The sequence below is a fragment of the Anneissia japonica genome, unplaced genomic scaffold (assembly GCF_011630105.1).
Source record: "Anneissia japonica isolate Jap-2015-1 unplaced genomic scaffold, ASM1163010v1 scaffold673_len1821605_cov196, whole genome shotgun sequence".
NCBI lineage: Eukaryota > Metazoa > Echinodermata > Crinoidea > Comatulida > Comatulidae > Anneissia > Anneissia japonica.
The window spans coordinates 664,772-683,260 of NW_022717449.1; the positions used below are offsets into that span (position 1 = coordinate 664,772).

Below are 18,489 nucleotides of genomic sequence, written 5' to 3' on the forward strand. Positions count from 1 at the left end.
CTAATGGTTTTTGACATCTACAGTAACTAGCCTACCAAAAAAAAAATAAATAAAGTTTTAAAAAATGTATATTTAGTTAAATAAAAAATACATATTAATATTGAAAGTTTCGAATAAACAAAATTAATAATCATTGTTAAAATCATTTACCACTGAAACTTAACTGTCAGTGTTCAATAAACTTAGTTTCTTAAAATTTATATACTTATTTCATTATACAGTAGTATGGTTACTCGCATTTCCTAAAATGTACATTTCACTCTGTTGGACATGTTCAAACGGCTCAGGAATAATAACTATAATAGAGTACTATAGTGTTTCAACATTTCACTATGCTCAAGATCAATTTCCACACACTTTTTATTTTCGGTTTCCTACCGCTGTACAATTTTAAAGTACGAGAAGTCCAGTTCATGACAACTAATTCATTTCTATTTTATGTGAATGAAATTATAAAATTATAAAGATACCTACTATTAAATATTCATAATTCCTTGAGCATGGACTTAAGAGGAAAACAGGAAGTAGAGTTCAAGGTAAGGTGACCTTTAACAGGTTCCTATATTCATTACATGCACAGTACATTAGGTCTACAGTAATCTCCTATGTTTAAACTGTAGTTGTACCATGGTTGTACAGTATGTCAAAAACAGGCTCCCTGGATTCAAAGGTTCAGTGATGGACCAAAACAAAAACCTAGTAAAAGTGCAACTTGCAAGCACAGACTTACCATAGGTCTCTTGTTAATTATACTGAACCTTCTTAAGAGATTGTTGAATAAATAAATAAATAAATACAGTATTATAATAGAACACCTATTAACGGCATACCTTTGGGACCAATAAACGTTTTCCCCTTAATAGGATGTCCCTTAAATAGGGGTACTCCTATTTAGGAAACACAAATGGAAAACATGGTCTTGCCAAGGCCTAGTTGGAGCTAAAGCTAAAAAGAATCTTGTCTAAGATTTTTTTTTTTATTTGAATTCCGAAAAATCACCAATCAATCCAGGCCTGTAATAAACCAGGCCAATATAAGGATACTCAATTCCTATAATAAACCTATAATTCCTTCAGGATTTGAAGATTTCCTATGTGTTTTCTCTTTAAAAAAAAAAAGGGAAAATTGCTAGAGGGGCCAAGAATCCAAGACTTTTTCCCCCTGAGTCTGTGTTGTATTGTAAATTTTAATAAACAATGTGAGGATTCTCTTTCTTCTGCTACCTGCTGTCTCTGAATGAACGTGAATCAATTGCTCGTAGACAATAAGCACATTTCCTCATGAGCAACCTGGCGACACATTGCTCAATAGAGTCACAATTTATGAGCGAGATAATTGAAAATAATTTTCGGTCACTTTAGAAACAACAAAGGAATGACATCACTATGATGCGAAAATAATTTGTTAAGACGAATAAGTAGAAATTTGTCCAGTGTTTGTAGGTAATTAGCTATGTGTTGATTCATTCCATAATGCACATATCATGGAAATTCATAAGCTCAGCTTTTAGTTAAAGTTCACCTTAGCAATATTTCATGCATAATGTTCAATTACCCTTCAGATTTTCCAAGAATAGAGTATGGTAAAGGTAGTCAACATAGAATCAATCTTCTATACTTACCTTTACTGCAAATTTAGTAGGTCCCCTGGTAAAAAGCCAAGTTTTTTATGCTAACCAAAAACCTTTGCTACAGATTGGCAGAGTTGTTTTCCCTTGTTTATAGTGTAATTTAACTACAGTAGACAACATATTTTGAAGTTGGGCAAATTGGTGCAATCATAGTTGGTGATATTGTGACCAGACTTCGTTATTAGACAATGTAGTATTTGTATGTGTTATTAAGATGAATCTTATTTGCATAACTTATTATCACTGTTTGTTTTGTTTATTGTTAAGCAGATTTACACAATATATATAAATGATGATATTGTGACCAGACAGTACTATCATTGTATTTCAAGCTGATAAAAAAAATAAATAATTTTAAGTTAATGATACCGGTACCAATGCAACCGAAAACTAATATTAAAGTTGACATATAAATCATAAATATTGTACTATACTGTACAATGATATACAATGAAATATGTAGTCTATAAATTATAATAATTATCTACCGGGTCTTTTGGGCAATTTTTTATTGTAAGATGATTAAATATGAAAGTACTGTACCATTTTGTTTTACAGCGATAGAAGAATGGCAGTGTCCTTATACTTATCAGGTTACCCTTTCCAGTTTTAAAAAACGGTGACAAAGTACACCTTCTGTCCAGCTTGATAAACATCACTAATGTATAAAGCTATATTCTCCATGGGTTTAATCATGGAGTTAGCTCCATTTTATAACCATGGAGGTATTATTGAGAAGGAGATCACTCGAAAAAGCTCCGTGCAAGCAGTGCTATGGAAATGGGCCAAAAACAAAGCTGCCTCAGCGCATGAAGAACGTTTGCGCGATGCCTTTGGAGTCTAATGTTTGTTGTTTCTTGTTTAGCAATGGTTTTGCCAAAAACATCCATACGTATGATTATTTAAGAATAAAATTGTATTGTTGAATGTAGTAATGAGATGGTTAAATGCTTTAAAGTTATATACAGTAGGAAGAACATTCTGTACTGTACATATTATTTCTGGAGATTCAAAGCAGCAGCAGGCATGTAATTTAAAGATAAAGAAAAACTTTTATTTTTTCCTTGAAACTTCCAGTTTTTCTTGGCAGCGGCTGCATTAATTGGCCAAAAATAAAATTTTACTTTTATTCGAAATCATCAATACTGGCGGGCGGTGGGTTCACAAAACAAGATATACAAATGTCTCACCTAAGCCACAAGGCATTGAGCCATATCTTTCAAAAAGATTTTTAATACATTTTGCAGTTATCACAATAATCTAGATCTGGTCTGTTAGGTTATGACTGTGCAACAGAAGTATACCCTGGATCATTATAATGCCTTGGGTATACAGTATGTAATTATTATTTGTTTAGATTTGAACACAATGCATATTATAATAGTCTTACGTGACCTGGTCAACTGATACCTCTGCTCCCTCTGGGATAATCTTGGACAAGTAGCTAAATCAGCACTACTACTACTACAATACATTTGAATTACAGTACTATGCAATTTCTTTTTCTTTTTTTTGTTTTTTTAATGGGAATCATGCAAAAACAGCTTCTGAATTCCAAGTCATTCATACTGAATATACTGTAAGTATTACCAGGTATAATTAGTAGGATCCTAATTATGAAGATAAGTTATTATGGGGAGCATCCCTAACTCCATAAAGCCTAGTGATGAATAATTAGTCTTGACATGACCAAACACTTGCAATGATATCAGGATATGTACTGTTTACGACCGTGACAACACCAGGAAGTACCGCAACTGACCTCTGACTTTTGCTTTAATAATATATCAAGTAACATGGTTTAGATTTCTTAGGTTGAAATACACTACTGTACTGACGTGGGTATAAGCACCCCACCTCCAAACACAAGATTGCGTCAAGTTGGGGGGGATGGGCTTATAACCGAGGATCCAAAAATGTAGATCGTAAAAAATAGCACATAATTGGCAGGAATTTGAAGGTTTAAATACATTACATGGAAGTGCCATTAAAACGTATTGACATTCTATCGTACAAGTTACTGTACAAGAATAATTTTGTCACTTGTACGATAGAATGTTAAAACGTATTGATATTCTATCGTACAAGTGTCAAAATTATTCTTGTAACTTTAATTTTCTTATTGTTAAACCTAAAAGACAATATCTAATGTTAAAAAAAATGAAAACATTTATCTATAAATAAAATAAAAATATCGTTTTCATACATGTTGCAGTGCATGTGTTGCAATCGCGTGTCAATGTCAATGCGTCTCATTTACGATATATTTCAAGCTGTGAACTCCAACTTCAAAAGATTTTTAGGCCTTGGAAAACGATGTATTTCATTACGGTCCATCCCTCATGAATAGCTTTTGAAATCATGAATGTTATCTTACTGTGAGTTCCCTGGTTTAGTTTGGAATTGAATAAATACCTGTATCATTGTTAAAATTCTGTTAAATACAGTAGTTGTTGATACAATACTCACACCATTTTATACTTTAAATACTTATTTCTTTTGTTTATTACATTTTTGAACCACTTAGATAATTAGTGAAACCAGAAAAAAAGAAAGAATAAATAAATTATTATTGACTGATCTTGTAGAAACCATTATAAGAACTGAATGTATTTGAATTGGTGGATTAGTTTTTGATATACATACTCGTTTTGTGATTGTCTCACTGTCATTAACTATGCTAACATTATACACAGGAAATGAAGAAGAGCATGCCAAAAAAAACATGAAACTAAAGCTGTATGTAAGAATCAATGTCAATGAACGTTCATTGACACTGTTGTATGCTAATCACCTCTGACACAATTCGCAACAGATTAGTTTCTATCTATACAATCAATAACTTCTTGGTTCTTTCCTATCAATAAAAATGGACATGTGTCGCTAAAAAAGCAAAAAATATTCTCCTTCCTATCGTTTTAATTTCCAAAGCAAAGGACTGCACCAAATATCAATATTTGGTAAATTTTATATTTACAAGGGCTTACAGTACATCACAATGGCATGTTGGAGTTCAAGTTTTTGTTCAGTCATGCATCTGGAGCTATAACATATACATGGACCTAGTCATATTCAATAATTTTAATAATTTAGAGAGGCTGCCTGACATCATGGATTTTTTTTGTAAGATAACATTTTTTTATTTATCAAATCCTACCTAGGGGCCTAGGCCTAGGAGGCTAGGCCTAGCCTACACCTACCTTTTTCGTTGGTGAATTGGGTAACGAATTATCATATCCCATTGTTCGTCGATTAGATTCGATTGTATCTGCTGGATTTTGCTGTGAATTATTAAATGTTCCAGCGCCTTGCTGAGACGAAAATGTTCCGACATTTGAGTCTGGCCCAAACACAGAGCACAGGGTATCAGTCGTTTGGCTAAATCTACCACTTCCCATTCGGGCCAGCTGTGGGTCTTTGTTGTAATCATCATCGAACTCGTTCACAGGGCTTCGGATGGAGCCACTACCAAGGCGAGAATTTCTCCCCGAGCCTGAGTAATCTGGACTTGGTGGCTTTGGTTTCTTTCCCAATTTTCTAAATATCTTCGCCATGTTGGCGGAGATGGAAATATCCTAAATTCTGTTGCAGTCGTATGTTTTCCGCTTGCGTCTATATCTGCTCACTTTTCACGATTATATATGGGGGATGTATTCATTTCCTCTCATCACACACACACACACACGGTCTGATCGTTGTAAAGATGGCGCTCTTCAAAATGTTGATAAAAAAACTTGTAGGCCTGACATGGTAAAAAACGGAATTCTGGTGGTTCGACATGAATCGGCTACAAAAATGTAATTAAAAAATACCCTTTAACTAAAGATTCATAAACACACGTCCACAGGTATTATTACAGTAAATAAAATCAACGTGCGTTGTTGTAAGTAAAATAGTTACGTCCGGTAAATTCGTTATTGATAAACAAATAACGTCATCATATAATGATTCATCGTTAACTTTGTTTTTATAGTAATAATCGGAGATCGTATCGTCGTAGACTCAGGGTGTGTGTGACTAGGCCTAGGCCTAACTTTACTTAGCCTTTACTTTAGTCCTAGTAGCCTAACCTAGAGGAGGCCCTCTAGGCTAGGCCTAGGTTTGTATCAAAGATCTTATAAACACAAGATAGCGTTCTCCGCGATTTACGCGTAACAAATAGAAGCGTCGATTTGGCACAGAAAAGTAATCAGTTTTGGAAGAAGGCGTCCTAGTCGTTGTCATGAATCTGAGATAAGGTGTCCACGTTAAGCCAAAGTTCGTTACCAAAGTACGTTAATTTGTTCCTTATGTTCTAAAGAGAGGGCGCATTGTAAATGGGACGCTTCTAATTGTTACACGTAAACGTATAGTCGCGCGGCGTACGCCATGGTCAGAGCGGTCAATGTTCAAAAGTTTCCAATTTTGCAAGAGGGCGCTGTTCATGCATTATTACAGAATTTCCACGCATTAATCGCGGAGAACGCTATCTTGTGTTTATAAGATCTTTGGTTTGTATCTAATCTACCTAGCTAGGCCCCGTCCTAGGCTAGCCCTCTGGGGGCCCTCTATCTCTAGTCGGGATCCAGTAAAGTTGGCCCCCCCCCTTGTAAAGTCGCCCCTACACAAAGTCACCCCCTAACCAAGTCTCTCCCAGCAAAGTCGCCCCCTTGACGAATGTTGGGCACAGGTACGTTAGTGGGTATACTGACGTACAGTATATACCAACTAACGTACCTGCGGCCAACATTGCACTGTGATATCTAATTCACGCATTGATTACATGTACACTACTCGGCGTTCCATACAATAACCCTTATTTGGGCATTGAATATCTTACGGCCAACGTTCCATACAATAACCCTTATTTTGGGCATTGAATATCTTACGGCCGAACAAGCACACAGACGAACCAGACGTCATAGCTCTCTCCTAGGCCTAGATAAGTTCTACAGTAAGTAACGGTCTCAAAGGTTAGTTAATAATAATATTCAATATTAGTCAAGGGGGCAACTTGGTTAGGGGGGCGACTTTGCAAAGGGGTGAATTTGCTAGGAGGCGACTTGACAAGGGGGCGACTTGACAAGGGGGCGACTTTACAAGGGGGAGACTTGACTGGCATTCCTCTAGTCTACTAGACTAGGAAAAGTGTAGGCATAGGTTAACTTAGGCTAGGCCTACTTTTCAGGCGGTAGCTAGGGTCCAAAGTTTGGAGATTTGGTTGAATAAATAATAATGAGCTTTTAATACTAACTAAAAAAAGGTTCCTTATTAATATTTTCCAGAAGACAATTGATAATGCAGAATGTGCAGGAGATGCGTTAGTCCTCACTGTAAAGTAAGGCTGCGCAGGAAATATATCTTACATGCAAAAATTAGTCCCAGAAATCCGTCTACATTTCAGAAAATAAGGTCAGATTTTGCAAAAAATTAGGCTTTGCCCCAGGACTGACCGAATCCTAATATAATAACTAGGCCTAATGTATTATGCAGTAGTTACAATTCTGCAAACCTATTTTCCTAGCGATTTTCTGCAAAATTTTGAGCTAGTTTCTGAGGTATCTTCCACTCAATTATAATACTTAGGGCACATAGAAAAAATTATTAGGTTATCACTCCTGTCCACGTCAAAAATTTAGGAAATATTGATGCAGGAATAATTTTTGTTTTTTGTTTTTGCCACATCATTTGATTTAAGAGCATGGAAAAAACTGCAAAAACCAAATGCTCACGAAATATACAGGAATTGGCTCCAGTACTGAACTGTAGATATATTATTACATTTTGTCATTTTCATTACGATAGCAGAATCACTATCCAGAGAATAGACATAAAACTATAATTTATGTACAGTACTAGTTTAAATTATATCTTTTAAAATTTGTATGTCCTTTGCAGAATTTCATGAAAGAAAACAAGTACTACAGTATACAGACGTTACCCAGGAGTTTGTTTTGTGACCTATGATGTGGAGGTAGGAAAGTTGATTGGCAATGCTACATCCATCAAGACTTAAGCATGTGTCACTATGTTTCATTAAGAAGCGTGATAGAAGTGTAAATTTTGCTACCACAAGGCTGTTGAGTGGCTATCATCGACTACAGAATGGAAAGAGAACCAGTGGTAGGCCTACCACACTTGAAGTTACTTCTGTTGAGAGAGCTCTGTATTATCATCTGCCAAGAGTACAAGTGCCAAAGCAGCTAATTTCACAAACTTCTATTACAAATCCACACTTTCAGGAAAGGCATCCATCAGCGTCTGGAAACGATGTAGAATTTAAAGCCATCTACCGCCTTCCTTACATACAACATATTCGCTTTTTGTCTAGACTTAAATTGGCACAGACAATTTTTGTGGTAGGGATTGTTCCTCCTTTGGGAATTTTGAAGTATATGGATTTAATAACGGATGCTCAGTTCCTTTTTCCACTGTGTGCAGCAAACTTTAGCCTTATAATGTTGTACTGTATGAGTTTATATTTAAGACGGATCATTGGGGTTATGTATATCAACCAAAATTGTTTAAAATTAAAAGTCAGTCATTTGGACTTTTGGGGTCGGCGCCAGAATTTTGTTGTTGATGTCAAGGACGTGCTTTCTGCTTCAGAAATTGGAGATTCCAAGGAAATACTAATGCGAAAATTTCAGACTTTTGAATCTAAAAAGTACTTTTATTTCTCTTTAAAATATGGAAAGGTTCTAAATGAGCAGATATTCTATGAGATATTTGGAAAACCAGAAACCACAGTAAATTAATAAATCAGTTGGAGAAGTACATTTTCTGTGTTATCTACATTTTTTATATTAACGCAAGAGAATAGCATATAGGTACCAGTGTATTTGTTCCTGGCCCATCTGGAACAGACTATTATTTTCAACCAGGGTAGCAAACATATCAAAACATCTGACAGAAATGTTATTGTGTAGTGTATGAGGGATGCGATTTTCATTATATTTGTGAAAATTATCTTGGTATAGGATGTGGACCTTAGGATGGGGTAAAGTTCAGCATCTTAACCATTATAAGTTACATTTCCATTCCAAATATTGTGTAAACCCATCAACTTTTCATGCTAGGTAAACAACACATCTAACACACACACAGTATTGTACTGTAGTCTGCAAGATCAAGATTTATTGTATACCAATAAAACCACAGATGATTTGTTATCAATAAAAATAGAACCATAATTACTCTATAAAAATCTACTTAATATCATTCATTTTTAGATATTTGTCATGCAGTGACCATTGTACACTATCCCAATGACCATTTGTTTAAAGATGTCTATATCATGTGTGCATGAATACTATAGAAACCATTAAAAATAAAACATCTCATTTTAAAAAAGATCAAGTAACTAGTGATTAAATTCCAATTACAGTATATGCAAATCTGTAAGATTTGTTGTTGATTTACAGACCTTTTACTACAAAAATCCTTAAATTTATTACCAGCTAATTTAAAGGTCAATGCATAAGAATTTATAATGTGTAAAAGGGTACAATCTATTAATTTACAAGTACACTCAACTCTTTTGATAGCTCTATTATTACTGTACTGAATACAGGTTTTGAGGGAAAATTTATTATAGCTTTGGATTATTAAATACTACTTGACAAATAATCAAATTCACACACATTATTCAGTTCTACAGGGAGGAATCTTTATGGTTTCCATCAGGAAATCTCTGGCACTTCACATTTATTTACAGGCAAATACTATCCATATCAAGTGTTCTTATACTGCACGGTTGGATGTGCCGGGGCGGATGCAGGATTTGTCGGTAGGGGGTGCGTGATGATTGCATACCACCTCAACCCCACCATGGTTAAGGATGAGGTGAGAAAATTTTGAGAATATGGTGCCTGGAAATTGCACTCTCATACCTTAAAAATCTTACTGGTACTTCATATCAACAATACAATACAATTCTTTTTATTAATACAATTTAGAGGGTGCGATCGCACCGTCTGCATCCCCCCAGATTTGTAAAACAGGAAGGTATTATAATAGCACAATTTAGGGGGGTGCGATTGCACCATCTGCACCTGCCCCCTGCATCTGCCCCAGATGTGTAAAACAGGAAGCACCTCCCTTTTTACATAAGTTCACAACTATGCAACCAATTTTATACTACTGTTACCTCTATTGTTCATTGATAGCGAGGGCAGCATTCCCTTATGATAAATTATGTAAACATTACACAAATAACACCTAATAATTTGCTAGTGTTACAGTATATTTTTACAGTATTTAACAAGTGTGATTCAATATATATCTTCAGATTTGTTTACACGATACAATTTTTACAATGAAAAATTCAAGGCATATAAATTCATGGAGTATAAATTGCTACACTTATAACTATTGCTTTTTGAAATTATATAAAAAATAATACTGTACTTAAAGAAACAAATTATAAATAATATCTTATTTACAAATATAATATTCAATACACCACAATTTGAACACTGTACTGATGCGCGTATAAGGCCACCCCTTAAAATTCTATTGATGTCTACATATGTATGCCACAGTAAATTCTAAATAACAACCAAACATGAAACATATTGCATTGACATGAAATGAAATATTTTGCCTAAATTTAAAAAATAGCCAAACCATAGACCTAAGAAAAAGGTTGTTTTGTCTGCTAAAAACAAGAATTATTGAGGGTGAATTTCAGGAACATGGAAGGCCCAAGCACATGGTTCTAAACTTGTGACTTTTCTAATTAGGTTAATATTAAGCCTGTTAATTACAGTAAGGCTTGTTGCACATATAATTTGCATTTTTCTCACCGTATCTGTCCAACACATTTGATATTTTTGGACTACCAAATGCTGCGTAACCAAGTCGATAAGAATGAGTGGAGTTGTTTTTCGTGAGTTAGTGAGAAAAATCCTTACATTTTTTACAATGACTGAGGTTTATGTGGAATAATATTTGACTATTTGGGTACATATTTTGACTTGTATGTCTTTGGTCATACACTAAAATAATTATTGAACAAGCTCTGCCTGGGCCTCTCTAATGCTCTATACTCATCTTGAGATGTTATGTGGTTTAGTCATATTATGTAAACCACAGATTGTCAGAGGTTGTTAAATACAGCCACACTACTGACTGGCATTATCAGGTCCCAAGAGACAAGATTATTACCCCGGCCACCCCAACATTTTAGGCTCAAGAGTGTAGGCTTATACCCACATCAGTAGAACATTTGCACCAACACTGTGTTCAATACCATATTGCACTTTCAAGTTTACTGTGGGAAATACATTTTGAGGAATTCTTTCAATAAGTCTAGGCACCGTGGAGCATCCGCACACATCAGGTAAAAAATACCTCCACAGAGGTAAATAATATGCCCTAAAGCTTTTGTCTAGCAAAGTGGTGTTTGGTCCAAAGTTTATTCTTAAAACATCCATCGATTGATGATGTTGGTTTGTGTACACTTTGTCATTGAGCTACACTATAAACTCCTGTTGGTCAAGGCTATACCATAACGAAATAATAATCAAACATATCCTACTTTTTATCGCAAAAATAATAATTATATATAATATGTGAAGTTTTGCCCTACCTGACGTGTTATCGTACCAAATACTAATTACGTTCCCAAATACTTGCGAAAACAATTTCGCAACATTGAAATAGTATTTTCAGTACCCGCTGCTACTTGGGGATTGGATTCAACACTAGTCACCAAGCGCAAGCTCGGTAGTCTAGTGGTTATGGCACCAGTCTAGTTATCTGGAGGTTGTGGGTTCGATTCTCATCCAAATCACTTGTGAAACATTTTTTCACAAGTATTTGGTAACATACTGAGTATTTGGTACGATAACACGTCAGGTAGGGCAAAACATCACTCTTATGATATTTTCCTGATGCAAAAACTCAAAATAATTATATAATAATTGGACATGCACCATTTACTGTCAATGGTATTTCTGATTAGCTACTGTATCCTTTTTTTAATTAAAAAAAATATCTTACATTTGTAGTTAAATATTAGATTCCAATGACAGATCTAGAGACATAGCAGATGGGGGGGGGGCACATCTGACTGTCAAAATTGCAATTTTATAAAAATAGATTTCGCAACTGTGACAACATCCCCTGGACCCCCGATACCTTCAGTCTGAATTCTGACTTGGTAGGTCTGGTATATAAGCTTCAGTGTGTTATCTACTACTAAAGTCAACTAAATATGCACTAACTGTAATGAAATCTGAGGAAACCTCAAAAATTCAATTCAAAATAATAATTGCTCAATTCAAAAAAATAAGTAAGAAATAAGCAGGGATAAAAAAAAGCTAAATAAATGTTGAATTACACACTTTTTCATATAAAAATCATTATGTTAACTACCTATTAATTTAAGGGTCTTTTTAAAGAATACAGATTTATTTAGTTATTTATACATGCAAGTTGGCACAAAATATATTTTCTCTTTCTAAAGTCCTATCCAGTCTATCACATTTTATTTGACAAAAACAGGTGAAATGCCTCAATATGGTCATGATGACATCACATCATGGCTATATATGGGCATACAACAGTTTTTTTGTCAAAGAAAATTTGAGTCTGGACAAAGTTTTTATATTAATTGAAAGCAGATAACTTTTTAAATATTGCGTTTTATTTTTTTAACTCAAAATAGACAGTATATCTTTTAAGTTCCATCCACACTATAACATTTTTTGTGCCCATATATGATGGTGTCATAGTACACCCAAATATGGGTATATCTCAGTTTTTTGTCACATAAAATTTGATAGTGTAGACAGCGATTTACATCACAAAATATCATATCAAATTGCAAATTAGTATCATAATGTAGCATTTATAAACTGACGAAAGTAATAACGACCAACACCAAAGAGTATAGAATTGCAAGGAGGTCCCACTGCCCTGATTTTGTATGCACCGAAGATCTTATAAATACAAAGATAGTGTTCTGCGTGATTTCCGCGTGCAAATTCTGTAATAAAGAAGTGTACGGCGCCCTCTTGCAAAAGTGAAAACTTTTAAACTTTGACTGCTTTGACTATAGCGTACACTGTGCGACTTTACGTTTACGCGTAACAATTTGAAGCGTCCGATTTACAATGCGCCCTATCTTTAGTACTTGGTAACGAACTTTGGCGTAAAGCGAACACCCTATCTCAGATTCATGGCAACGACTAGGACGCCCTCTCCCAAAAATGATTACTTTTCTCTGCCAAATCGACGCTTCTATTTGTTACATGTAAATCGCGGAGAACGCCATCTTGTGTTTATAAGATCTTTGGTATGCACGCAGTGAAATGCTAAAAAAAGTACTACCAGGAGATAGGGGGTGCCCTATTTATGAACACCTTTTACATTCTTTTGAAGCATGCCCTCTAGTTCATGATAGTACATTTTGAGATAGGAATTGCGTTTCAACGAAACCCCGAAAGTTGGATCTCTTGCCGTTCAATATTCTTTGCAAATACATTCTAGTTGAAAGTACTTTAATAATTGGTCATTATGCATCATCTGCTAAGTTACTTATGTGGTTCAGAGTTGATTTAAATGTGACTAATTTTTGAAAATGATGTAATTTGATATTTCTGTTTGATGTAAGTATTATGCATTGGATGATATTGCAAATGAGTTTTTCATATTGTATTGCTTGGAGACTTTTGTTGAGGGAATGTACTGTAATTCACAGCTAAAGCAGGATGAAGAACACAAAGATGGTTGAACTAAAACAAAGATTATTGCTACCCACACCCTACGCAATTAGGAAGCTTTCGATTTCACGACACGGTAGAATCTAGAACGTAATGATGTCACTAATATTTCATCTGCGCCTGCGAGAACATTAAGTTCTCCTCGTCGTGTGGATTTTAGGATAGTATGTGTCCAAATATATGTTGTGGAGAGAATGTAGGACAGTCATGCATGAGTGAATCCATTCTAGAGTCACGTCTTCGTGCAAATCGAAAGCTCCCTACCACATCCCCTAACACATTAACCCCTAATTTTAATCATTAACGATGAGTATAACACAAACCATAATGATAGCAACGAATAGAGTAAAAGACATCACAGCGATTGTCATCTGACACAGACACCTGTTCCTTTGTGGTGCACTCAGATCCACTACCTTGTTAACACAGAAAAAAATTGTAGGGGCAGCCCTCCATGGCCCTGCTAGTGCCACCCCTGACAGGGAGACAATCTGCAGCCCTTTTCCAAAGAGCATATATGGCATTTGACTTAAATACATGCATATGAACTATGTTTTACACAGCTTATAGACTCTTCAGAAAGTGCACTTTTATAGGGAAATAGAACAGGGACAGTATTATCAAAATACAATGTAAATGCATCAAAAAGTTAATTGACCAATGTTTATCATCAGTCATAATTTTCTACAAACATGTTCAACCTAATTCCACAGTCAATGAGAATAGGGCTTATATCAAGCTTAGTTTTCTAATAAAGTAATAAAGGTACCAAGAAACTAGTGATTCACGACACAAAGAAAGCATTCCTTACCGAGTCATTAGATGTTGAAGTTTCTTCACTCAATGTACTCTGAGACTTGGTACATTCAAATTTACTATCAGAAACAGGATCAATCATCCAGGGCTTCACGTCCACCTTCCTTTGCATCTCGCCTCGCATTTCCCGCAGGTCATGAATTTCCCTACAGAATGAAAGTTAATTAATACAGTAATAATTCATGTTTAAGAGAAAGGTGTCCATATTTATTATACTTTTACTAATTTTAGTGAAAATATGCAGTACTAAAGCTTTAACAAATAGGCATTTGACTTAAATTGGAGTTAATGAGATCTAATATGGCTGCCATTTATTCAAAATCCAATCAAAAATTCCTACAGTTCAGAATCTACATATATGGAACATGTTCTAGGAACAAAATATGTTTGACTGCAATAAGTACATGATTGCAAAATATCACTGGTTTTCTTAACTAGGCTACCTAAAGTAATATAATTAATGACAACGATGATGACAGTGATGATAATGAAAGCGATGTTAGAAAAACATTTACCGTAGATAGAATTGTACTGTGGATGTTCTCAACATTTTAATGCTGGTACACTTTGTTAAATGAATGTGTTTCAGATACTATTTCACCATGTGGACAGAGCTTTCTTCTTTAATACACCAAAACCCTTTCTAAGGGAAACTATTCATAATACTCTATGGCTATGTTCTCACACAGCAGCTAACATTAGCTGCCATGCGTCCATACGAGAAAATCCCGATCCGGATACCAAAAATATGATGATCGAATCACTGGCCAATAAGAAACTGGAAATTGTAAACGCGTATGTGTGATTGGTTGATGATAGAAACGCGCTCAACGTGCTAACCGATAGCGCTTGCTAACCGTTAGCGGTATCCAGATACTGCTAACGGTTAGCGCTAACCGATCGGGCATTCTCACACTAACGGTAACGGTTAGCGCTAACGGTTAGCTCTCGATCCGGATACTAGGTCTATCGTGAGAACCAGGCTTAATACTTGGGATAGAGTGTGACCTAAGTCTTCATAATGATAACTTTATACTGACTATCATCTTTATTACAATTAATGTACAGTGTCCAAAAGACCTTTTTAGGAATTCTGCTGGCATGCTTACTACAGCAGTTATATAACTTTACCATTTTGTCTTTAATATCTCCCTCAGAAAAATGATATTTTAATTTTTAACTTTTTATTTTATTCAATCTAATTTGATGGTTAGCATTGGGCAAAATTTTGTTGAACATAAATAGAACTAGCAACTAGGTACCACAGTTGTGTAAAAATGTTTTATTATTACTTCAAATGGAAAAATATGTATTTCCATTAGTGACATTGGACAATAAAATTTTATTGTAATCTTACCTAAGTAGCAAGATACCAGTAACTATCCACTATCAGGAAGTGAGGAATTCTAGTGGTGAAATTTAATGGTTTTTTGATGCAAAGGACAGGGGTAGTTGGGCTCATCACAAGGGTTCACTTGAAAAGGAGGATTCGGCCCAACGATAGAACAAAATTCAAAGAGTTTTCCTGTGTTGGATAATAAAGTTTTTATTGCATTATATTAGAATGAATTGCATTTCTTTGTTAGAGCCATGGAGAGCAGCCATAGGCAACAGGGCAGTGAAGCTGCCAGGGCCTCAGGACCGGGGGCCGGTTTGAAGCACCCAATAGCAGAGCCTCTGGTGCGGGTTTGGGCTAAAGCCCCCCCCACAGCCCCTAAGTTTTATGTACTTAGATGCCTAATTCTGACGATTAGAGACATAGCATGTGAATGACGTTCAAAATTTTGTTTTCCCAAATACACCTTATTTTATTTCTTAATTGTTTGTCCCAGGCCCCGGGGCATTGGCCCACATGTTCCCCTCTCGGTGGTAGTGCTCACTGTACTGTATTGCATATTATGACTTGTGATCCTTTTTAATATTCTAAATACTAGTAAATAAACATTTAAATAATTACTTGTTCACATATTCAATAAATAAACAAAGTATTTCATTACAGTACTTCGTTTAAACTTGCTACTTACTTTTCTAAACTCTTGAGTTCCTTCAATTCAATATTCTTTTTGGTGACTAGCGGTGAGTCTAAGTTTTCAACACTTACAGGAATGTTATCAAGCACCAGTGGTGCTGAAAGTCCAGTATTAATGACCAACGAAATCGTTGAACCTACATTATAACAACATCATTTTGTAATATTGTAAGGTTTTCAATAAGTATCATAAAAAAAAACTACAAGAATTTTAAAAGGTTTACAAATTAATAAAGACAGATTCAAGGGAGAGCTGTGCAGAGTCAGTAAATATTTCAAAATTACAAATAAAATGGATAAAAAAGGAAAATTATACATAAATTTAGGTCTGAGAGTGCCATTTTCAGCAATCTAGTGGTGCCACAATTACAAATTTTCTATGCGCTCTCTGTCTGCGAAAATCCCTCCTCTATTTCGATTTCTGGATCCGCCACTGAGGATAATTGTTATATATACCCTTTAAATTGATTGATTGAATAAAAACCATATTTAATAATACTATTAACTATTAAAGCATTACTCCAAGCATTACTCAATGCATTTGTAGCTGAAACAGTGCAGTAGCAGTTCTAGTGGCAGTTTTAAATAACATAATTTATTGAAACACAAGCTTCTGTAAAGCCAGACACTCGGTGCGCCAAATCGGCCGATGCAATTCCATGGAAACGCAACACGACGAGCATGCAACGAACCATTCAAACTGCCACCGATAATCAGCAGGCGCCATCGCGCTGTCTAGTGTTCACGGGGAGCAAGGTTGGATTCATTGTACGACAGCCATAGGACACAGTGAGTGACTGGCTTCTTACCATTCACCATCGGGAAGGATCGTTCTAACTCCAAAGACTTCCTCATGTGCTTTTCCAAAACCTCCAAACACGCCGAAAATGTGTGCCACAGCCTGTCATAACCACTGCCCTCCTGTTTACTGTTGTTGGCAAAATGATAAAAACATCAATTAGACAATCATTTACATTCACAAAGGTACATCCTGCAAAGGATCATAGGATTCATAAACCACAGGGCAACAGAGGCTATATTATGCAATATTATGGCTATAGGGTGTAGCGCCCCTGCCTTAACCGCTCAGTCTTTTAACTCACCAATCATTATCAACATTAGGACAAGGGCGGATCTGGGTTCAAATTTAGGGTGGGGTGGTCAAAAAAATTTGATTTCTTTTTAAGTGAGCTTTCCAGACTTCTAACGTGTCTTTTAATGACTTCAAAATTCAAGGTTTTCCCCTCTTGAAGACGATCAGGTAAATTTTTCTCATTCTTATTACAGTAAATAGGCCTATTATGTGTGTACCAGTAATTTAGTGGTTGCATATGTATTTTTTTTTTGCCATGAATCGATGAACCCAAAAAAGAAAGGGGGTTGGGGATCCTTCCCTGGGAAAATTTTGATTTCTAGATGATGGGAAATGAGCTTTCCTGACTACTAATTTTCCCATTGTAACAAAAAAAAAAGGTCAGGACAACCCTCTGATCCCCCACCCCTCAGATCTGCCAATGTTAGGAGACGCTCTATCAATATCAATTATTGGAGAACCAGACACTAAATAATGCTACAATCAATTTCAATTCTTTACTGTTTTACAGGTTTAACCAAAGATGTTAAATATATTAGTAATATTATGAATCTATTATCTGCAAAGTACAGTATATATATATATATATATATATATATATATAATAAATCAAGGTAGCCGTTAACACTGTTAAATCATATATAAATCATCAAAGAAAGGTAAATACAGTGTTTGAATAAAGGACTTAATAAATACATCGTGTAGTATAGCTCTCAAAGAATGTAGTCCTGTAAATAAATGAATAAAGAAATTGTGTAATAAAATGCCTCTGGCGGGACTCGAACCTGCGACCTCTCGCTGTCAAGGCGAGTGTCATAACCACTAGACCACGGAGGCTTCATGGTTGAACAGATTCAAATACCACCAGATACACTCCATTACACAATAGGTACGGCTAGAAACAAATAGGTGCATATAACATAAATCAAGGTAGCCGTTAACACTGTTAAATCATATATAAATCGATGTATTTATTAAGTCCTTTATTCGAACACTGTATTTACCTTTCTTTGATGATTTATATATGATTTAACAGTGTTAACGGCTACCTTGATTTATGTTATATGGTGGTATTTGAATCTGTTCAACCATGAAGCCTCCGTGGTCTAGTGGTTATGACACTCGCCTTGACAGTGAGAAGTCGCAGGTTCGAGTCCCGCCAGAGGCATTTTATTACACAATTTCTTTATTCATTTATTTACAGGACTACTAT

General features: G+C 35.3%; 3 protein-coding genes across 5 annotated transcripts in view; 1 reads left to right on the forward strand and 2 right to left on the reverse strand.

Annotated features, from left to right (window-relative positions):
• Window positions 1-5,329, reverse strand: part of LOC117110246 (SH2 domain-containing adapter protein F-like) — a 43,672-nt gene extending 38,343 nt beyond the window's left edge. Inside the window, exon 1 of the mRNA XM_033252876.1 lies at window positions 4,831-5,329. Coding sequence (XP_033108767.1) covers window positions 4,831-5,184 — 354 coding nt within the window. The 5' untranslated portion in view covers window positions 5,185-5,329. The remainder of the gene's footprint in view (window positions 1-4,830) is intronic.
• A 58-nt stretch (window positions 5,330-5,387) lies between these two features.
• Window positions 5,388-11,887, forward strand: LOC117110247 (transmembrane protein 186-like). Of its 3 annotated transcripts, none has more exons than XM_033252879.1 (2): window positions 5,388-5,513; window positions 7,508-11,887. In XM_033252879.1, exon 2 carries the CDS (start codon window positions 7,603-7,605, stop codon window positions 8,365-8,367), a length of 765 nt encoding a protein of 254 aa, XP_033108770.1. In that variant the 5' UTR covers window positions 5,388-5,513; window positions 7,508-7,602; the 3' UTR covers window positions 8,368-11,887. The 3 variants fall into 3 exon arrangements, with proteins under 3 accessions (XP_033108770.1, XP_033108772.1, XP_033108771.1); XM_033252881.1 differs by having other exon boundaries at window positions 5,452-5,477; XM_033252880.1 differs by having other exon boundaries at window positions 5,504-5,637.
• A 285-nt stretch (window positions 11,888-12,172) lies between these two features.
• Window positions 12,173-18,489, reverse strand: part of LOC117110248 (regulator of G-protein signaling 9-binding protein-like) — an 11,507-nt gene continuing 5,190 nt past the window's right edge. Inside the window, exons 4-7 of the mRNA XM_033252882.1 lie at window positions 16,993-17,111; window positions 16,179-16,320; window positions 14,150-14,300; window positions 12,173-13,754 (exon numbers count right to left, since the gene is read on the reverse strand). Of these exons, the coding sequence (XP_033108773.1) occupies window positions 13,632-13,754; window positions 14,150-14,300; window positions 16,179-16,320; window positions 16,993-17,111 (535 nt within the window). The 3' untranslated portion in view covers window positions 12,173-13,631. The remainder of the gene's footprint in view (window positions 13,755-14,149; window positions 14,301-16,178; window positions 16,321-16,992; window positions 17,112-18,489) is intronic.

Coding starts and splice junctions, on each gene's coding strand:
- LOC117110247 (XM_033252879.1), top strand. CDS start 7,603: ATGCTACATCCATCAAGACTTAAGCATGTGTCACTATGTTTCATTAAG.